Raw genomic sequence first — 22,647 nt, forward strand, 5'->3', positions numbered from 1 at the left:
CCTCCCGCCGCTGCCCGGCGGCTAAAACGCGCGGCCTCGGCCTCCGCAGGCCCTCCAGCCCCTGGGTTTCTCGCCCCGCTTCCCCTCTTCCCCCTCCACCCCTTCCCCTCGTCCTCTCGCGCCTGCCCTCCCCCGCTCGCCGTGTTCCCATTCATTCTGCTCCTTCCCCTTTCCTCCTTCCCCCTCGGGCCCTGACCTCAGAACCTCCCTGCACGCACCCCGCTGCAGTCTCGGGGTTCTTAGCACCTTCATGGAAGTTTAGGGCCTGGACAGTGGCCCCCAGTCCGGCCTGAGAGCGCAGCCCGAGCTGCAGCGGGGAAGAGGAAGATGTCTGTGCTCCGGCGGATGATGCGGGTCTCCAATCGCTCCCTCCTCGCCTTCATCTTCTTTTTCTCCCTCTCGTCGTCTTGTCTCTACTTCATCTATGTGGCTCCGGGCATCGGTAAGCACCAAGACACACCCTCACTCCCACGGTCGCCACGAAGGAAACGCAGGCTCTTAACGGTGTTACTTTGGGGGTTTAGAAGCTGTTTTAAACTGGGGTCCGCACAAAACATTTTAAAACCTTGTTATTTTAGACTTGTCAAACCAACTGCTTCGGGGCATGGCTTTGGTCTTTGACTTGTGTTAATGCACGTTCGAGTAACTTAAATAAACATTGCCAAATTAAATGCAATGGCCCGGATGTCCTGGTCGCTTTCCTGAGTATGTACGACTGCTTTATCCAGTTAATATCAAGTCTTTAAGCTTACGCTCAGTGTTTAATCCTAGTTTTATTCGAACACCCTTAGCTGTAATATCTGGTTGTAAAAAAAAAAAAAAGGAGAAACCAGCAGCAGGCAGCATGATTGAGTTCAAGAATGTACCTATTCTCATGTTCTAGGTCACTCTTTTTAGAATGGGGTCAATGAATATTTGTGCTATGCTTGAGGGATTTTTTAGGCGGAAAGTTGTCTTGTAAAAACCATGCTTCGTCTTGGGTTTGCCTTCGAGGGGAGATTGCCTCTGCTACCCCGTGAGGATGATTTCTAAGGTACAGTAGTGATTAAAATAACAATTATGTAAGGCTAGGAGTAGTTTAAATTTTTATCATTGTTTTGCCTTTCGATCAAGATGCACTTCTTTATTAAACATCCTAATTCCTCACCCCCTTTGGTTGAAAAGGAGCCAATGTGGCATGGCTAATAAATGACACAGAGGAATTTCATGTGGATATTAAAATACATCCTGTTTCAAAATGCTTCAGTTTTTCCTCACTATGATATATTTCAAGTTAAATTACTTAGTAGCAGTATGTATCACCTGTCATTCCCTGTTAGACACCAGCGGTCTTTCCAGCCATTGCCATGTCTCTCCTGAGTTAGCTAAAAAATGTAATGCCTCTTTCAGAGTGAAAACACCTGCAGAATTTTGAGGTGGCATTATGAACAGCATTGTCTTGGGTGTAATATAGTAATAAATTACAGGGAAGGAAGAAGCACGCCTCAGGCAGGCTATTGTAGTTCTTAAAACGACTATGTGACTTTTTCTTTGTTAAATTTTTTAATGCAAGTAAGATCAAGTAATGATGCATGAGAAGAGTAATTGCAACCTTGACATATCCCGAAAGAAGTTTCGGGGTGAAGTTTGAAAAACTATTTAAACACTATTTTCTTTTTATGGAGTTTTTTCCTTAGGCTAAAAGAAAACAAAAAACAAAGCACCCCTTGCAGTGTGTAGTAGGAGTCACAGAGGTAATAGCTCGTTTGATATTAGCCAAGCTATTCAGCAAAGGCTTTGCTTAAAATCCTTTGCCATTTTGGAACTGTTGTAAATGAACTCCTCATTCTATAGCAATTTTATTTGCTTGTGTAACTCTTTAAAAGTTGGACAACTTTGAGTGGAGTTATTTTTCAAGGCACTTAACTTTCAAAGATTTTGGAGGAAAAAGTTTCTTTGCACTTAGATAACCACTTTCTTGATGTTTTGGTGTTTTGAGTAGGATGTTAAAGTTACGTTACTCAAAAAGCTAACCATAGGAAATCAGAATTCCGGCTTTTATTTATCTTTGTTAGTGCATTAATATTTTCTATAGATTCTTAAAATTAATTGAAATACTAATGCATTTTCTAATTTGAATTCTTAATAACAACTATAGGATTATCACTGATAGAACAAGTTTGGCAGTTGCCTTACAAGCAATTATGTTGATATGATTTAAATTACCTGTATAGGTCTTGTGATTTGAAAAAAGTCACTAAATCCCAATAAGAAAAGTGAAAACCAAAACTTACAAAGTGCTACGAATGTAAGCTGGATCTGTTTCCAAAACCTTATACCATTTCGCAACAACAGAAAAGACTCCTTTTTTAAAATATAGTCTATCTTTAAGTATTGGAAAGCAGTTTTCCATAATTCGAAATTTTGCTTGAAAGGTCAAGTTTTGTCATTGGCAACATGTGTTGTTGGTCTTTATGGAAGCATCAGACTCATTTTGCTCTTTCTGGAGAAACTACAGGTCAGGTTCATCATCGTAAATAACTATAGCTTGTCTCTCTCTCTCTCTCTTTCTTTTTTTTTTTTGAAGTAAAAATGCTGTCCTGTGAAAAATGTACCTCACTGAGTTCATAGTACAACATTCAGTTGCATGAGTGCTTGTTCTCGAAACAGCTTGATATTTAGGTATGCAGCAAAATGTTTTATGATGACTTCCTGTTTCATCACAGAGTTCTTATTTTTAAGGTAGCTCCATAACACTTATGTTCTTCTGACTTGTTTTCATGAGATGTACATCGACTCTTCTTGAAAGAATTCATATTGTAGCCTGAATTTTGTCTTGGGGTAAATCATCATATGGCTAAAATATCTGTTGTAGGAATACTTTTTATTGGCCCTAAATAAATGTTTCCTCCTCCTTTCTTCTTCTGAAGAACAGCTCATTGATCCTGCCACATCAACCTGTTTGATAAAGGTCAATTGTACTTCCCTCCCTTTTCTGACCAGAGATGGATGTCTGTTCTGTGCCTTCTCCAAGGCAGGCCTTGTATTACTCTTCTTTGATTTCCTTCACCTGTGCTCCTCCTCCTTTCCCACGCTCTCTTCTGAGCAGATAAAACACATGGCTCTACACAGTAGAATCTTTAGTTTCCAATGTTTTATGATTTTGCTTAGCCTTTTCTGGGGGTTTTGGGGGCTTAATCTACTGTGAGTTCTATGAAAGTCAAAGGTCATTATTTAAAAGTAACTTGAAATATCTTCCTTGCAGTTTCTAACTCATGTAGGAAACATGGGAATAGTCTTTACATTGTGAACTTCAGTACTGAAGGATACTGGACAGCAGACAGCTTTCCCCTCATCACACAGTAGGAAGTGAAGTCCATGGACAATGGCCCTGAATCCACCCAGTAGAACAGGAGTCTGGAATCGTTTCTCATTTCCCATTTCCCATCTGCCTTTGTGCATAGGACTACAAAAACATGAGCATAGTTTCTTTCCTGAGTTGGACCTGGCTGGATTGAGAATGGAATTCCATTTAATAAAAAACAATTTCTAATATAACTTCATTTTTATTGTCATGTCAGAGGAGATGAGCTGACATATAAATTCACTCAATAAATTTGAACGAAGCACCTGAGAGAAGCGAGACTTGTTCGAAGCATGGAAAAATAGACCACTAAGATCCAGTTCTTCTGTTCATTGTTCAGTGAGTTGAGTCTCATGAAGAAGCGGCAGCAAGTCCTTGGAAAGTGTGCGGTAGGGAGTGAGGATTGTTGAGGACAAAATATTATAGTTGGAGTGAGCCATTGAGGATGGATAGGCTTTGTCTAAATGTATGAAGGGGGTTCTTGTCAGAGAGGGACACATGAACCAATGTTCCTGAAAATGGACTAGTTCCATCTGGCGACTGCTTTGGGCAGGGGGTGGCCAATGGGCAGAATTGGGAAAGGTCTCCAGGACTCCACTGCCCAGCCTGATGCAGACACTTGATGTCCCTAAAGTTCCTGGCAGAGAGAAGCTGGTCTGGGTCACATGATTTTATCAGAGCTGTCTAGGAAAATAAATTGACAAGCCTGTAATCAATGGCGTAATATCTTGGGGGAGATTTCTTAACTTTCTGGTGTGAGGGAGTCCCATTTGACTCACCAGATGTCCCAGCCTCTCCTAGGTGTGCTAGCAGGCTGTGTTCTTGGGACAGAGGAGGAATCTGGCTGGGCCACTTTGGCCTGGATTCCTATGGGCCCCTGAAGAGTTGCCTACCTTAGTGCTTTGTTACTTGGCCCTCTAGGGGGTAGTGTCTTGCTGGGAATGGTGTTGGTGGGTGGTCAGGGTGTGGGGGAGGTGAGTTGCTTAGGTCCTTGTTCCAAGCTCCCTCTGAACCAGGCTGGTTTCACCCTGGCCTGGTTCAGAAGGCAGATAGTTACCTGAAGCTTACTGCAGCCCATTAACCTTCCTGCCCAGGCTGGAGGGGGTTTTTGAGTGGTTATTGTCTGCTTTGTGTTCAGAGTTCCTTTTTTATCGGCAAGTGCTGATCTATATGGCTCTTTCAGGGTTCCTCTGATTTGGGCCATGATTTTGGGCACCACGTGTCCCATACTTTGTTCTGTGAAGAGCAGCAATAATTAGAAGTATTAAAAAGGGGAAGGATGCAGTCTTTTGTTTCAGAGTGAAGGAGGGATTAGAGAGGCATGAAGAGGAGATATGGAGGGGAGACCAGCTAGGAAGTTAATTGCAGTATGACTCCGGCAACAGAAGGTTAGAATGGGATTAAGGCTGGTGGTTGTATTAGGACAGAGTTGAGAGGATGTGAATAGTGGGATTGAAGTAAAGGGCGAAGCTTTCAGATGATGCTGAGATTTTAGCTTAGACAACTAGGTAGCTACTAATAGGGATTGTAGAAAGGCATATGTGGGGACCAGCAGGAGGCATAGCACTTATGTTGCCTACATGGCCAGTCATGGCTCAAGTCTCAAGCCCAGTGGCTTGAAAATTACACCAGGCACATGTGCATGCATACTGGAAATCCCAGCAAGAGGAGTGCAGGAGAAGGGGTTGTAGATGGCCACCCCCCTACCCCCACCCCCACCCCTATGATTTATCACTTTCACCTTCTATCTCTCTATCACTTTTCCCCTCTATCTCTCCGGGGAGCACATGTGCCTTAAGGCAAAACACTCTTGGGGAAAAAAAAAAGGCATATGCTATGAAGTGACTGATTTTAGAGAAATTGAGTTGGGATGCCTGTGAGAAATGCAGGAAGAATTTGTCAGTAGATAGGCAGATGGTAAGAAGGTCCTGGAACCTAGGAGACAGATTTGGGTGTCTTCAGCATGTAGGTGAAATGTGGTCATCTCTTCCTCCCCCAAACATCCACTCCTGCAAGTGGAAGTGACTCACCCATGTTATTCTTAATTAAGCATGGAGTCATGGGGGTTAAGTCAGGATTTGGATGAGGTCCAACTGCAGTTCGAAGGCAATCCCAAGAGGTTTTTGCTGGCCTTTCTACTCCCCAGCCTTGGTTAGAGTCAGTGAGTAGGTCCAGTGCCAGCTCGATAGCATGGGTTCGCCTTCTTAGAGACTGCCTATCTGTTGAGTAGCATATGTAAAGCGGATATGTAGTTTCAGCGTAAATTAATCCAATCCCGTTGCCTCATGGAAATTAGTTTTCAAGGGAAATTTGACTCATTGAAATCTGGCGATTCTGTCATTCTCCACCTTAGTCCTTTATGAATAAATTTGAGGTCTGTTAAACAATGTGGCAGAATGAGGTAGTGGCGTGTTTATTTTGCAGCAGTATTCACCATGACTGCCTTTAAATGTTTATTCAAGATAAAAATAGCCACGTTTATGGGTACTTTTAAAAGAGAAACTCTCAACCTCGATTTGTAGTCTCAGAATATGGTAGGTATTCCAAACACCATTTGGAATTTGGTGGGAACAGAATGCACTTTCCATTCCAAGCAGTGTTATATACGGTGGTTAGTTTCCTAACCTATCCTATAAAAAGCCTATTTCTCAGGGCACTTGTGCTTCTAGGCATCATGCTCTGGTGGTTCCAGCTGTGGCTGCTCCTCTCTCGGGCTCTGCCCTTGCTCCTCTGGTTAAGGGCCCATGGCCACATCTGGAGCCGACGCTAGAAGAGGCCCCCAGAGAAAAGTCTCAAGAGTAACCCACAGCTTCATCTACTTACCTAAGCACTAGAACCTTCCCTGCCACACCTGCAACTCTGCTGTCAGTAGGGCTAGTCTTGTTTGGGAAGAAAGAAAAAAGAATGACAGGGTCTAAAAGGTTTGTCACTTTGTCTGAAGTCTTAAACATCATCATTGGAAGACCTGAAATAATTGTGAGAGCTGAAATATAGATAGTCTCCAGTTTAAAACAGCTTGATGATGTTTTTGACTCTACAGTGATGTAAAGGCGATGTGCTCTCAGTCAATACCGAGTTTTGAGTACCCAGACAGCCATTCTGTTGTTCACTTTCGGTACAGTATTCAGTAAGTTGTGTGAGATATTTAACACTCTTAGAAAGCAGGTTTTGTGTTAGATGATTTTTGCCTGACTATCAGCTAATGTCAGTGTTCCAAGCACATTTAAGGTAGACTAGGCTAAGCTCTCCTGTTCCACAGGTTAGTAATATTAGTAATATTATTATTTTTTTTTACTTAAGATACTTTAATTTGTGATAGGTTATGGGGCTGTGACCCCATTGTAAGTGGGAGAGCAGCTGGTATACACTTTGGGATATTTGACTCTTTCTACTGTGCTCGAGTTGAAGGAACTGACCATTTTTGCCCTGGGAAATGGGAGATGTGGGAGAAATATAAGCTCTCCCTCCGTTAGTTTGAAAGTGTACCATATACAAGAGGGATTAAACTTTTTAAATAGCTTTAATTAGCAGTTAGGCATATAGTAAAGAAAAAAGTCATAGCTGACATTCTCACTTTGCTGCCGTCAGTGAAATAAGTGGCTTTGTAAGTGCCCCTAAAAAAAAATGTGTAAATGAGGGTGGATGACCACTATCAAGGCTGGAGAGGGTGCTTTGTTCAGGAGACTGGACAGACCTAATGTTCCCTTATACTCTTTAGCTCTGTACTGTGTTTACGGTCAGCATTTGGACTCTGCAGCAAGCTGTCCTACCCTACAAAGGCTCAGACCTGGTCCTGCACCTGTCTCCACTCCATCCACACTGGCTTTTGTGACTTCTTTCCCTTTTTCTATAGGGCACATGTGCTCACCAGAAAGACAGAGAGAAACAGAGAGACAGAAAGTGAGAAATCACCCCCCATGGGGGATGGCCACACCGCAACCCCTTCTTCTCCATTCTCCTCTTGGAATCTTGGGCACACACGCACATGTGCCTGGTGTGAGTTTAAGCCGCTGGGTCCGGGACTCGAGCCATGGTTGACTACATGGGAGTCCAGTGATGTAGCCATTATGCCATCTGCTGGTCCCCTTCTTTCCCATTTTAAGCTTGCCTTTCATGTTTTTCTTAAGTAGAAATATGGAGGTGGGTGGGGAGGCTGAGGTGAGAAGGACAGGAGGGGGTACATTGCAGAGTGCTATTTTGGAGCTTGGGTGTCCTAGGTCACATGTGGGGGAGTTTCTCAGGCTCTGTGAGTTTCCAGTGTTTTCCTCTAGCCCATTTTCCTGGCTGTCTGGGACCAAGCTGACTTTTGTCATCACTGAGCCTGCACTTAGCTCCTCCCTCCTTTTCCATTTTCCCTTTTGAATCTGTTTTCTTTTTAATTCTTGGAGGACACAGCAACTTAATATTTAAAAGACCTTTTCTTTCCATTTCTGCCTTTTGTCTGGACAGTAGCAAAGAGAATAATGTACCAGCAATATTGTGATTCAAGTTGAAGATCAGGGCAATTGAAGGTTGAAAGAAAGTTTTTTGAGAATACAATGCCATTAATATGCCTTTGGAAAATAAAGTATTTACTCCAATTATAACTAGATGTTTTTATCTCATACCTTGAATTTACTGTAGAATTTCTGGTAGCATCCCAGTTTTAATTTTCTAAAGCATATGCACCCTGTATTGGGCCAGTTTGATTTGTTATGTTTCATAGCTAGACTGCTTTGGGGCCTACTTATTTTTGGTCAAAGCAGAATTGGGCTGAATTTGGTTTAAGGTACAACAAAATCCTCTTCTGTCGAAATAGGAAAGTTAGCTAATAGGAACGTTAGATAGTTTATGTCAGCAATTACATTTTTTGGTTAGGAGGCACAACAAAATGTTTAGGAAAATGCATTTAGTAATTTTAGATCTTAAATTGGTAATTAAGTTTTGCCCCAGAGTGTAAGAAATACAGCTTTGTGCTGGTGTTTTTGTTTTCATAGTTAATACTTGAGTTGTTAAGCCTTTTAGACCACCAAATCATCGTTTTTTTCTATGTCTGAATGAATCATGCCTACAATAGAAAGGTTTAAAAACAAGATGTATTTAATGTGAGATAAACTGACTTGGAAACATTCTCCTGTTTTGCTTGTTACACTTGTTATTATGTTTAGAGGATTACTATAATAATTATTTTCAAATATGAATGTGCCTAAGACTTACTAAGATTGTCTACTTTCATAAGCTTATCAGAAATTCTGATTCTGATTCATTTTTAATGCATAGTTCAGGTAATTCTGCAGCCTGGGAACTATATTTCTGATAGACATCCCAAATGATGGGAGGAAAAATGAAGTGCTACATAGGATTACTTTTTAAAGTTGATCATTATATATGATTAGTTCTCTTGTAGAACTTACCTTACTTTTCGAAAAGCAGGTTAGCTTACAGCACCATGTTTTACTGATGATAGTGATGACCGTCATGGTGAAGAATTTTTCCCTCCAGATGTTGTTTAAGACAAGCAGTATCACGTGGTCCTATATAAGTCATCAGTGACCAGGCACATGGGTGATAGGTCATCCTCAATTTGTTATTTAGTGTTTTTAAAAAGGTACATTGTAATGCACTTAACAAGATCGGTATCAGTTACTAGAGCATAGTGCATTCAATGGAAACAATATCGAAACATGTCTTAGCATTTGGCTAGAAAACTCTTTTAGTAACATCTTTATAGTACTATCTTTAAGTAGTTATATGAGGTTTGTTGCCTTAACATTGTCTTTTTTTGCCAGAGGGTGTATGCACTGGCCAGAAGGAAAGGGAAAGGGAGTCCCTGATGGGACTTAGTCACACTGCAATCTCTTCCCCATTTTCCCATCCAACTAGGATTTTGGGGTACACGTACACACACGCATGTTTTTCTAGACACGGGGGATGGGCTTTTAACCTCTTGGTAGCCATGTGAGATCCGGCTCCTTTAACTACAGGTCAGCCCTGTGATATCCTGATTAAAATATTATGGCCTTTTTTTTTTTTTTTTATGTATTTGAGGGTTGCTAGTATTAATATGGTTTTACTGAAACCATGTTTCATATATTGCCTTCCTGATAATTAAGTTAATTGCTCAGAAATTATGACTTGTAATTATAATGCAGTTTCCAGTTTAAGTCATAGCAAGGGAATTAGGACTTCATTTTCATTTGAATCAAGAGACTGAAGGTAGAAAATTACATGGATGTCATGTTTCCTGATTTGAAAATATGTTGTAGCTTTGGAAGTCCTTGAAATTCATTTTCTACCCAGTGTTCTCTGCTTGCTTTTGAGTCATTTTCCTTTCATGGATAAGTAAGTTAAAATTGCAAAAGGTAATTTAATTTATGTGAAAACACAAGGAAATTGGGGGATGGTTTTGAAATGTATAGATCACATAGTTCTTTTAATTTTTCTTACTTTGATAGAGTTCCGAAGTGGGTAGAGATTTATTTTGAGTTCACCTTGTATATTCTGAAACTACCAATTTTCAGCAATTTTAGTTTCCTGGGCATGTTTATTCATGGTTTGATCTTTTAGTTTAAAAATATCATTAAGTGAGTTTCCTGATTCAATTTTTAAAATTGCTTTAATTGCCTGCATTTTTCCTTCCCTGGTTTCCTCATTTCCAACTGATCCTACTTTTCCCTTAAGTGGTTCATAACTCTCTTAGGTTCCTGTCAAGCTCTAAAGAAGCTACTTGTATGTATTTACTTTAAGTGAATCGTATAATGAATTAACACATGACAGAGCTGATAGCAATTTTTGTTAATGTGTTCATGGGACTAGAGTCTATTTTCTGAATTATCGACTACATCGATCATCAGTTTAGCCTGGCACTGTGGTTGTTGCTCAAGTCTTTCTGGTATTTTAGGCAATTTGTGCCTCTTCAGAGGAACCCACCTGGCTCCTTACCCCTGACATTGCATAGGAAGTGTAGGCACTTAGTGTCTGTGGGTAAACATGTTTCTGCCTCAAACATCTTAAGACTGTTGGAAAAGTCCATTTTTATTTAAAGATATTTAAATTTGATCAGGATTCAAATTCAGTTTCCAAAAATAATTTAAAACTAACTGCAGAGTGGGAGTGGGAAAAAAAAAAAAAACCTGTTGTAAAGAATTTCTTGCTAATTTTTAGTGTTTATATCAGCAAAGCTTGAGCTGTTGGCTAAGATCTAATACAGATCTGTATTGTATGTAATTCTGCATCCATTGTTGGTTGATTCAGTAGAACTCTGAACACAGACTTAGAGTAAAGGGGGACCAGCAGATGGCATAATGGTTACGTTGGTGGACTCCCACGTAGTTGACTGTGGTTCAAGTCAACTAGACCTAGTGACTTAAAACTCACACTGTGTGTGTGTGTGTGTGTGTGTGTGTGTGTGCTCCCAAAATTCCAAGAGAATAGAGAAGGGACTACAGTGTAACCAACTCCCTAGGGGGTGATTTCTTGCTTTCTGTCAGTGTCTCTCTCTCTCTCTGGCAAGTGCATGCTCTCTATAGCAAAAATTTGTCTCTTGTAAAAAAAGAAAGGAAAGAAGGGAGGGAGGAAGGAAGGAGAGAAGGTAGGTAGGTAAAGGATTTTATAGGCTGGGAACTCTTTGCACTACACTGTTTCTTGAGCCCATACCTGGTGCTGAATTATCATCACTGTGGTAAGGTTCTCGGTTTAACTAGTTCTTTGACATAAGGGGAATTGTTTAACCGCCTAGTAGATCCTTGGCGTTTGTTATTATTATTTTTTTAAATCCAAGTAATACTTTAATCCTAGGCAGAATATGTGCATAGTGTTTCATATGTAGGCTGGTATAATCCTGGTATTTACACCTTTATTATTGGATATAATGTTCTCCTTCACCAGCATGGATGCATGATTTTGGTGGCATTTATTGACCAAGGGGCTATATGTAGAAAGATGGTAACTTAGGCATCTGAAACCAATATTTAGAAGATTTTGTGAATTCTTAGAAATTCAGAGATACTTGAGTCAGATATCTGTAGTTAATTTCAAAGAGAAGATAGAAGCTTTGTTTTTTCCCTCCTGTTTCTTTCTTCCATATATGTTCTACAGATAACATGGGGAAGTATTTTCTTTCTTGTAACTTTTAAGTGTCTTTCTGGTTTCTCCTTCCTTCTTGGATTAATTGGAATTTGGTTTATCCCCCATATTGTCACTTCAATGTAACTTTTTACATTGAAGGTTTTTTCCTTGTCCTTCCCTCTCCTCTATAACTTTGAACCACAGTGTCTTCCGAATCACTGCCCCTCCGTCATTCAGATCTGAGCTTGAATCCTGAGTGTTTGATTTTGTCTTTGTAACTTGCCTCTCAGTTTGTTTTCTGATTTTACAAGAGAGAGGGAAGTGCACTTACCCGGAGTGGTGGTGCATTAGTTTCCTAGGGCTGCCATAACACATTACTGTACACTGAGTGGTTTAAAACAGAGCTTTATTTTCTCACAGTCTGGAGGCCAAAATTTTAGAATAAGGTATTGGCAGGACACACTTTGTGGAGGCTCTTGGAGAATCTATCTTTGCCTTTTCCACCTCTTCCATGTCACTCCAGGTTCTGCCCCGTCTTCACATTGCCTCTGTGTGTGTGTGTGTGTGTGTGTGTGTGTAGAATCTCCCTCTTTCTTATACGAGAACTTGCCATTGGATTTAGGGCCCACCCAGACAATCCAGGATGATCTCATCTCAAGATCCTTAATAGATCCATAACAACTTCTTTCTAAATAGATAGCATTCACAGATTGTTGCAGTTAGGATATCTTTTTGGGGGTCCCCATTCAACTTGCTACAGGTGATTACAAGTACTAAGTATATTTACATATATTTATATGTGATCTTTAGCTCAGTACCTGACCAAAACTGGTACTCAGTAATTAATTCATTTTCTTCTCTTTAGATACATATGTCCTCCAACTTCCTACATCCCTGGAAGATTGTTGCAGTTAATTCTCAATTCTGCATGTTCCCACTCCACTTTATTCCCCACTGACATCCCTTTTGGTGACCACTGAGAAGTTTGGTCCTTGTCTTCCATCTGCATCCTGCCCGGCCATACCTGGGTGTCCACATTAGCTGAGACTGGCTCTCCCTGGCCCCTCTCCAGAGCTCCCATTTCTGGTGCTTTCTTACCTTTGCTATATCGATAAATAGGTTTGTTATGTGTGTGTGTGTGTGTGTGTGTGTAGAATCTCCCTCTTTCTTATACGAGAACTTGCCATTGGATTTAGGGCCCACCCAGACAATCCAGGATGATCTCATCTCAAGATCCTTAATAGATCCATAACAACTTCTTTCTAAATAGATAGCATTCACAGATTGTTGCAGTTAGGATATCTTTTTGGGGGTCCCCATTCAACTTGCTACAGGTGATTACAAGTACTAAGTATATTTACATATATTTATATGTGATCTTTAGCTCAGTACCTGACCAAAACTGGTACTCAGTAATTAATTCATTTTCTTCTCTTTAGATACATATGTCCTCCAACTTCCTACATCCCTGGAAGATTGTTGCAGTTAATTCTCAATTCTGCATGTTCCCACTCCACTTTATTCCCCACTGACATCCCTTTTGGTGACCACTGAGAAGTTTGGTCCTTGTCTTCCATCTGCATCCTGCCCGGCCATACCTGGGTGTCCACATTAGCTGAGACTGGCTCTCCCTGGCCCCTCTCCAGAGCTCCCATTTCTGGTGCTTTCTTACCTTTGCTGTTTCACCTCCTGTTCACAGTGACCTGTAGTCCTCTCCCCCTTGCAGTTCTCCCCCTTGCACTATTGGAAAGCTGGTTTATCCTTCCCATCCTGTCCACCCAGTTATACCTTCCCAACTAACTTGCCCTTACTACTAAACACTACCCCAGTTGGAGTGTCATTCCCTGGATACACCCTGCGCCTCTGTCCCTCAGAGCCTCTGCTGTATACCGTCCCACCATGAAAACATTCCTTCCTCATGCTACTTTTAGTGCCTTAAATTATTTACTTTTTCCTCTGGTTTCTTTAATTCAGGTCAAAGTCATGCCCAGATCCCTTTTCCAAAACACCTTCCCTTGGCTTTGCTAATTGCTGAGTTTACTCTCCTTTTCTGAAACTTACGGCTCTTATTTACTTACTGAAATTTCCACCATTTTCCCTTGCTTTCCTAAAATAATTTTATTGAAGATTGACAGTGACTTCCCACTAGCATTTTTTTTTTTAAGAGAGATTTTTGCTATAGGGCACAAACGCTCACCAGAGAGACAGAAAGGAGATAGAAAGTGAAAAATCTCCCCACAACAGGGATGGCCATGCCGCAATCCCTTTTCTTCTATTCTTCTTTCAGGGTTTTGGGTAAATACACACATGTGCCCAGCATGAGTTTTAAATCACCGGATCCTGGACTTGAATGAGGTCAAGGGAGTTTAGCGACATAACCATTTCGCCGTCTCCTGGGCACCAACTAGCATTTTTCAGAAGCTAAAGGGTGTGATGCTGAAGAGCTAGTTCACTAGAGCCAGACTGCTGGGTTTGAACTTGAGCTTCACCCACTTGTTGATAACCATGACCTTGGGCAAACTACTTAACCCCATGTCTCAATTTCTTTATTGTGAAATGGGAATAATGTTATTACCTGTTGAGGCCAGCCAGTGGCATGATGGTTGGGGCAGCAGGATCCTACATGGCCAGCTGAACTGTTCGAGTTCAGAGGTGGTGATTTGAAAACATGCTGGCCATGTGTGTGTGTGCCTGCCCCGAATCCCAAGAGGAGGATGGAAGAGATGGGATTGTGGCAATACCATCCCTCCTGGGTGTTTATTATCACCCAACTTCCTTTCTTTGGCGAATGCATGTGTCCCTATAAAAGCAAAAACAACAAAAAGTCAGTACCTACTGTTTGCAGTTGTTTGTGAGGATTAAATAGGCTAGTGTGAGTATGTAAAGCCAGTCTAACGGTGCCTGGCAAAGGGTATATCTTGTATATTCGTTTTTAAATTTGAGTTCTTAGTTATAAATCTTTCTCCTTGGCCTCTGCTGCATTTGACATGGTTGACCTCCTGTTGTCTTTAGTCCATTAGCTTTTGAAGTTCATTCAGGCTGAGATGAATTCATCTTGGGCCCTTTTGTTCTGTGCCTTTTATTTGTGGTGTGTTTCCATATACCGGATCCTCTTCTTCTTATGTCCTTTCTAGGTATTTTTCCTCTGTTAGTTCCAGGTTCGAGCTTTACTTTTGGTGACTGCCTCCACACATTGTATTTGTAGGTCCTCTTTCTTAGCTCCACTCCCTGCATTTATAGCCGCCAGATTGTGGTAGCAACATCATCTCCCATTCAACATCAGCTCTTCACTGATGCTAAAAGACCTGAAATTGTAGCAGTGTGTCACAGCAGTTAGGAACAGGGATATCAGGATCAGAGAGTTCTGCTGGAGTTCTTCAAGGTTCTGGAAACATTCTGGATCTTGTAGACCGGCACATTCTCCTGGCTTTGAGTACTTATAGGACTTTCAATGAACAAAGCTGGATGTGAAAAGATGCAGAGAAAGAAAATCTTATAGTAGATAGATTCCTTAATTCTCTTAAGTGGAGAACAAAGCAAATTCATAAAATCTCCTTCCTCACAAACCCAGTGTAGAATGCTTTGACGCTTTCATAAACTGTTGATTTCTGTTTTTTTTTTTTTTTTTTAAGGTGACATAGTTTATTTCTCCTAGGAAGCAGAACTGATAAATACATTAGATTTATGTCTCACAGTATAGAAGCAAATAGAAAATGAACTAAATTAGAGAACACGTGGACATGGTTTTAATTAAGCAGTGCTAGATTTTCCTATTTGTTTTCTGAAATGTTTCTTATAAATGGAAATAGGAATTTTAGACAAGGGTTTCCTCCAACTAAAGACTTGTCAAAGAAGAGTTTACATCTTATATGAATGATAATTAGCAAGTATTGAGTTCTTTGAGTGTGGACTAATACAGTTTTATGATGTTTGGAATCAGGTGCTCATTTCTCTTGGTGGTTTTAGTGTATCTTGCAGCACTTGGACACATCTCTTTATTCCTGTTAACAGCCACTCTAAACATAGTGTCATTCCCTAATGGGCTTTGATCTTTAGGGATTAAACCCATAAGGACCATTAACATAAAGAATGTCACTCAATGAGCTGTAAATGATCTAAAATAAACTAATAGATTTTCTACTTGGAGAATTTGGTGTCTAGTTTTATTGTTTCTGTTTCTCTATTCATCTAAGGAATGGTAAACACAGTCTTTTGGTACAGAAATCACTTTTGTTGGGGCCAGCAGGTGGCGTGGTGGTTCAGGTGCTGGACTCAATCCTGAACCTGATGGCTTGCTTTCTCTCTCTCTTTCTCTTTTCTTTCTCTTTCTCTCTCTCCCCTTCTCCTTCCATCCCTGGTGAGCACATGTACCTGATAGCAAAAAAAAAAAAAAAAAAAGTAATAATAAAAAAATCACTTTTGTTACAGGTACTTTCAGTAACCATTTTTTTTCTTAGTAGTTTTGTTACCTATAACTGTAAACTACATAAGTTAAAAAATTGTTTCTAGAAAGCACAGTAAAACATGTACTATGCTTGCCTGACCTCACTTGCTTAGGCCAGTGTCATTTTACTCTTGGCTCCGTCTCCTACCCTGTGGCAGGCCTTCTTTTTACAGTTTATTGTAGAACAAATGTAAAATAGTTATATCACTGATAACAAATTTCATATAACATTAGAATGAAAAAATTAAGAGGCTATAAACTAGTTGGTATTAGTCGTCCATTTGATGCTGTTTACCTCCTTCTCATTTTGGTTAATTTCGGATCTTGGTTTAGGCAGAATTGATCATGTCACTTTGGCTTTTATTGAACATCTTTCCATATTTCTGGTTGGCCATTCCTCCTTCTCTTCATCTCTTATCTTCACACTTTTAAGGTCCATCCAAGCGCAAAAATGTAATACAAACCGGTGGTGCTTGTAATCAGGTATAATAAATTCAGGCCTAAACACGTTCAGTCTAATTATAGGTCTGTTTTCTGGAAAGCATGTAGACATACTCTTAAGAATGATTGTGGTATAGGTCATGTGAAACCTTGATTTCTGTTTATCTCTTTCATAGATCAAAAGTAGAAGTGTTATTTTACCATTTCCTTACTAGTTTTCTTAATGCATTTGTTTGTTCTTTGAATTCAAATTCATATAAAAATGGAAAGAAGTCTGGTAAATATTACAGTTCTCTTACTTCTCTGTACCATCACAGAGAAATGGAGTCCAGAAAAATCATCGACATTCTTAAATTTTTTTATTCAGCATTCATCTTATTGAGAGTCTTAGTACTGTGTTCCAAAATAGCATATCTCAAAGTAAGAGTTGCTAACCAAGACTTGTAGTTTCTTGGCTCATGAGCCTCTGTCTTGAATCTGAGTGGACTTTGTGAATGTTGGATTGTGTGTTTAGAGAACACCTGGTATACAGCTCTGTCTGTATTTATTTATTTATTTATTTTTAAGAGAGATTTTTGCTTATAGGATGTGTGTGCTTACCAAAGAGACAGAGAGATAGAGAGCGAGAGAGAGAAATCACCTTCTCAGGGAGAATGGCCATGCCGCAATCCTTTCTCCTCCATTCTCCTCTCAGAATTTTGGGCACACACACACATACACGCAAGCACCCGGCATGAATTTTAAGCTGCCAAGTCCAGGAATCGAACCGCTATCCACTATATGGGAGTCCAGTGATGTAACCATTATGCTATCTGCTGGCTCCAACACTGCCTTTGAATGTGGGAACAGATCCAGGGAGCTGCCCAAAGGCAGGCCAGGACCTGCTACCTGATTCTGTGCCTCTCTGTAGAAGCTCAGCAGCTCTAACATCAGAGGGTTTTGTAATTGCTATCAGTTTCCTGGTTTCCCTGAGTGGAAGAAATGGGTCTATCTTTGAAGCACTTATCACAAAGAATTAAATTGATCCTTGTTAAAATGCACATTGATTTTTATTTCCTTTGCTTTTACAATCCTGGTAGGTAGATTTGTGGTTGGGACCAGCAGAAGACGGCATAATGGTTACACTGCTTGACTCCCACATAGTCAACTGCAGTTGGAGTCCTGGTCACAGCAGCCTAAAACTCACGCTGGGCACATGTGCATGAGTGTCCAAAATCCCAAGAGGAAAATGGAGAAGAAGGGATTATGGCATGGCTATCCCTTCCAGGGGTGATTTCTCACTTTCTGTCTCTCTGGCAAACACCCGTGCCCTTAAAAAAACAAAACAAAACAAACAAAAAACCCCAAAAAACTCTCTTAAAAAAATTGTGATTGAAAGGGAGTATAAAAACTCAAGAAACTAAACTTTCAAGAGAAATTTCCAAAACAGACATAGATTCTTGATCACCCTTTTTACCCAAACACACTGAGAATTTGCAGGATCCATTGCCAACTCTTTATCCATGCAAGATATTAGAGTGATTTAAGGTAATATTTACTATTAGGTTGAAATAAAACCTTGTATTTGTGTAGTTTTTTACTTGAAGGAATTGATATAGAATTAGAGAAAATAAATCTTGTAACCATAAGATTGAATGCTTATAACAAAATGCCCTTTTGAAATTTATAAATATATTTTGTAAAAATCATTTACAGATAAAGGGGTATGTTTTTATAGTGGGAAGTAGCCATTTGATATTTCTCTTTTCTATTTGGATATGTGAATTGAGCAAGTTGGTGTCTATTGGTTACTTCAATAATTTTGAATATTAAATAAGAAAAGCTTATGGAGTCATGTCATCCTCTCTTTTTCTCTTACAGCCAACACTTATCTCTTTATGGTACAAGCTCGTGGAATAATGTTGAGAGAAAACGTGAAAACCATAGGCCATATGATTAGGCTGTACACAAATAAAAACAGTACACTCAACGGCACAGGTAAGCCTGCCTCCTGCTTAGTGCGCTCTACCTCTTCTCGCTCCTGTTGTCACAGAGCAGGAAAACTGACCTCTGGCTTTTTCCTCCACGTAACTCCCCGTTAAAGGTGAAGGCATCCCTACTAATCTCATTAGTCGTTATTTTACAGTGTACATCAGAATAGTTGCATTTTAGGATGTCTAAAGGAAAGTTCACAAAAGTGATGGGGTTTTGTACAAAGATGTACTTTGTTCTTATAAACATAAACAAAATACAAAAAAACAGCCTATGTGTTTTTCAGTTTACCTGTTGTGTTTAAGAGAACTTAATCTTACAGAGAATACTTTATTCATTTTAGTGAGCCCTACTGTTTCTATTTATGCCCATGGTAATCCCTAAAATGCTTTTTCTAGCTAGCTCTTAACATTTTTTTTTTTTAAATGAAAAGTCTATTTCTTCCAGAAGCAAGATAGAGTGAGAGGGACAGACAGAGACACATACACAGGCACTCTCCACAGGGTCTACCAGTCATCCCCCCATCTCAGATAGCCTGGGTCATGGGCATGCATGCGATGCTCAGTATGTATTGAGAGGGCCCTGGACGTGGACCTGGGACTGTCCCATGTGGGTCCAGTTGTATTACCACTGTTCCACTAGCTAGCCCACTTTGTTTTAATTATAGCAAATTAATCGTTTTATGGCCTTTTTGAGGGACTAAAGGAGAAATTTTATGAAATGGGAAATTGGTGACTGCTCTTATCTTTTTAAAATGTTATCTGTGGGATCAGCAGGTGGCATGGAGGTTAAGGTAGCTGAATCCCACATGACTAACTCTGTGGTTCAAGTCCCAGACCCAGTGGCTTGAAAATCTCACCTGGCCATGTGTGTGTGGGGGCCAAAAACCTGAGAGGAAAATGGAATAGAAGGGATTGTGGCATGGCCAGTTCCTCCCACCCTCTGGGGGAGACATTCCTCTCTACTCCTGATTCTTCTTCCGCTGGGGCAGGTACCTTATAGCAAAAAAAAAAAAAAAAAAAAGTTATCTGGAAGTGGAATGTCTGTTAGAATCATTTAAGGTTAAAATCAAATTAGGCCAAATTAATGATGTAATGATGGTAGGATTGATGTAATAGATGTAACTTTTGTAGAAGAACACTACCCCATCGAAGTGTTCCCACAGTGAGATTGACAGTTGTTATACCCCTACATTCTCATTTTAAACAGTTAACGATTTAATTTGTGTTAATAGTTCTTTGTACCATTAGAAATCTCCTCTCCTAATTTCTCTCTCTGCCCTAATATGAAGTATTCATCTCCAAGCTCTGGTATTCTTTTTTAAATGTATGTTAAGGTGGGTAATAGTTTTAGACTAAACATTCAAGGCTCTAACATATTCTCAATTTAATGTTACAACTGCTTTTATTAAATCAATTTTAGTCGTTTACCTAATTTATGATGCCACAGATCAAAACTTGTTTCTTTTACTCTTTTAACGTTAAAGGAAGATGGTCTCAGCATAGTTGATATTTTAATGTTACAGTAAAAGTCTCAATCACTGGTCTTTTAGGTTAATTGGTCTTCTGAGTAGGCGGTCAATTTGGGGAGTAGTGTAGACATTTTCATTACTTCTTTAGGATGTGTGATGATGGCCTAGGTTGATTTTGAAAGTGTTCACTGAAATCTTGTTCAGCTAAAAAGAAATAAGCACCTTTAAGTTATTGTTCCTGTATATCAGGTTTTTGACCTCTGGGGTGTATTATCCATGTGGATGTTGAATTTGGTCAGAAGAGACAATTACTTGAGCAAGACCAACTTCCCCCCAGCACCCTGCAACTAAAAAAGCCAAACAAACTAAGAAAATGCTTTCCCTCTCACTGAGTCATAGTGTCGAGAAAGACCAAACGACCGATGCCTACTTCCGTTAGTTTGCCTACTTTGCTGAACCTTTGAAACCTTTCCATTTGGTTCCTTTACTGATGGTAAGACTTTACAGATGACAGTCATTCTCAGTTATGGACAGTCATTCACCGTCATTGGCAGGTTGGTGATTGTAATGGAGACCTGGCTGGAGTGGCTTCCGCATGTGAGGCTTCCTGCTTCACGTGAGAGCAGTCTGGAGGTCGGATATCTGTGGCTGCTGTGGAGGAAAGCGTCGCACACCTTTCTCCATCATGTGGCTTCACTGTACACTCATGTCTAAGATGGCCACTGGGGCGCCCGTGTTTATATTTGTACCTGGGTCAGTAAGAGGGGTGAAAGGAAAAGGGGAGAACAAATAGGGTGCCCTTTTAAGGAACCTTCCTGGAAATCCCACACAGAATTTCTTCGTATGTCTCCCTGACCAGCACTTAATGCATGGCCACCCACGATGGCACTGGGAGATGGCCTTTGAGCTGGGTGTGCCGATGCCCTGAGTGAAAGTGGGGTTTGATCAACTCAGAGGTATGGGGAAATGAAGTTTGAGTCGGCACTTGGGCATGTCTGCCATGTTTGTTTAGCCAACATTGACTGAACAATAATTATAGCTAGTACGTTTAACTAAATATTGGAGATGCAGCATTCAGAAAAACGTTCTCATTGTTTCTCAGCCTTTTGGCTAAAATCAAGGGACTAAAAACATCTTCTCTCTATGTGAGAATTTCTAGGTTTCTGGAAGAGATGGGAACATAAATAGTTATTTGTAAGGCAGCTGGTTATTTCTAGACAGACTTATATAGATGTGATCTGCCAAAAAAAACCCCCAAAAAAACAAAGAAAGAAAGAAAAGGAGAAAATGGCCAGTAAGGTGCACATACAGCTAATTGACCCTTCGGGGGAATTGGTGGATATATATTGTGGCTCATTTAAAATTTAACACTAAATGCTAAATAGGTTGTGATAATATATTTATAAATACATTTGGCTTCAAAAAGAACTTTTAACCCCATCCCTGACTTTATGCAGCATCAAATATAAATAGATAACATGTTTTGTAAAGAAATCGAGTAACTCATAATCAAGTGATGCCTTCCTTTGAACCTACAGAGCCAGTCATATTAAGAAAAGATGTATTCAGTGAATAGTTCCTAAAGCAGATGATAAGGATCATGTAATGTTACAGCTACTAGGGTCGTTAGAGCTAACCCAGCGTTGACCCAGCAGGTGGCATGGTGTTTGGGTGGCTGGATCCCACATGATTGACTGTGCAGTTTGAGTCCTGGACCTGGAGGCTTGTAAAACACACTAGGCCTGTGTGCGTGTGTGTGTGTGTGTGTGTGTGTGTGTGTGTATGCATGTGCACATATGCACACAAAAGCACATACGCCCAAAAATCCCAAGAGGAGAATGGAGGAGAAGGGATTGTGGTATGGCTGTCCTACCTGAGGGGTGCTTTCTCACTTTCCCTGTCGTTCTGTCTCTGGTGAGTGCACATGCCTATTGCAAATAAAAAGAACGAAAAAAAAAAAAAAAGGAAAAGAGAGAAGGAAAAAAGAAAAGGAATAACCCAGCACATTTCCATACTTGATGGATACATAACGTGAGGCCCTCAGACACTGTCAGTCTGATAGGACAAGCTAATGGTAAAAGGCTAAAAACCATTGAGTTTCTACTACCTTTTTTTTTTGAGAGGTTTTTGCTATAGAAAGACAGAGGTGTGCTCGCTAGAAAAACAGAGACATAGAGACAGAAAGTGAGAAGTCACCACCCCCCCAGAGGGGATGGCCACGCTGCAATCCCTTCTCCTCCACTCTCCTCTTGGGATCTTGGGCACACATGCACATGTGCCTGGTGTGAGTTTAAGCCACCAAATCTGGGACTCGAACCACAGGCAACTACATGGGAGTCCAGTGACATAGCCATTACATCCAACTGCCCTTTTATAGGAAGAGTAAAACCATGTAGAGGTGTCCTCTCGTCCTGTTCTCCTTTCCCTTAAATGATAAGGTCCATTGCAAGCAGAGTATGGAACCTGTCTAGAAGTTTTCCTTCTGTGTTGCCCTTTGGGTAGGATTCTGGAAGGGAAAGAAAAAGGGAGGAGGCACGGAACTCATTTTGTTTACATCCATTTATTAGATGAAATAATGTCTACCATTTAAAGCAGTTGTGGGGGAATCTCTCCCATGTACCTATCATGTATAAGCTTTCAACACTCCTGACTTTGAATGCAGCAGTTATACCTGATGGATGTTGCTCACCCAGCCACTTTTGTAGAAAGTGATTTTGTGAATTAATTACACGGTAGTCTCTAAAAGCTTTAGTCATTATTGGCTGTATTATCAGTTGCAAAGTTTTTATTTACAGTGAGTTCCTACTATATTGCAGGCACTTCATTAGATGTTAGGAACCAAAGACAAATTGATTTCAGTTGGAAGAGATATTCAGACTGGTGGTCAGGGTGATGGGGAAACACATACTCTCTCTCTCTCTCTCTCTCTCT

The 22,647-nt window shown here is 40.4% G+C and overlaps 1 protein-coding gene across 1 annotated transcript in view; it reads left to right on the forward strand.

Moving 5' to 3' along the window:
- Nucleotides 1-327: 327 nt before the first annotated feature.
- Nucleotides 328-22,647, forward strand: part of B4GALT6 (beta-1,4-galactosyltransferase 6) — a 73,449-nt gene continuing 51,129 nt past the window's right edge. Inside the window, exons 1-2 of the mRNA XM_006150572.2 lie at nucleotides 328-442; nucleotides 18,135-18,251. Of these exons, the coding sequence (XP_006150634.1) occupies nucleotides 328-442; nucleotides 18,135-18,251 (232 nt within the window). The remainder of the gene's footprint in view (nucleotides 443-18,134; nucleotides 18,252-22,647) is intronic.

This window comes from Tupaia chinensis, unplaced genomic scaffold, assembly GCF_000334495.1.
Source record: "Tupaia chinensis unplaced genomic scaffold, TupChi_1.0 Scaffold000290_1, whole genome shotgun sequence".
NCBI classification, from domain to species: domain Eukaryota; kingdom Metazoa; phylum Chordata; class Mammalia; order Scandentia; family Tupaiidae; genus Tupaia; species Tupaia belangeri.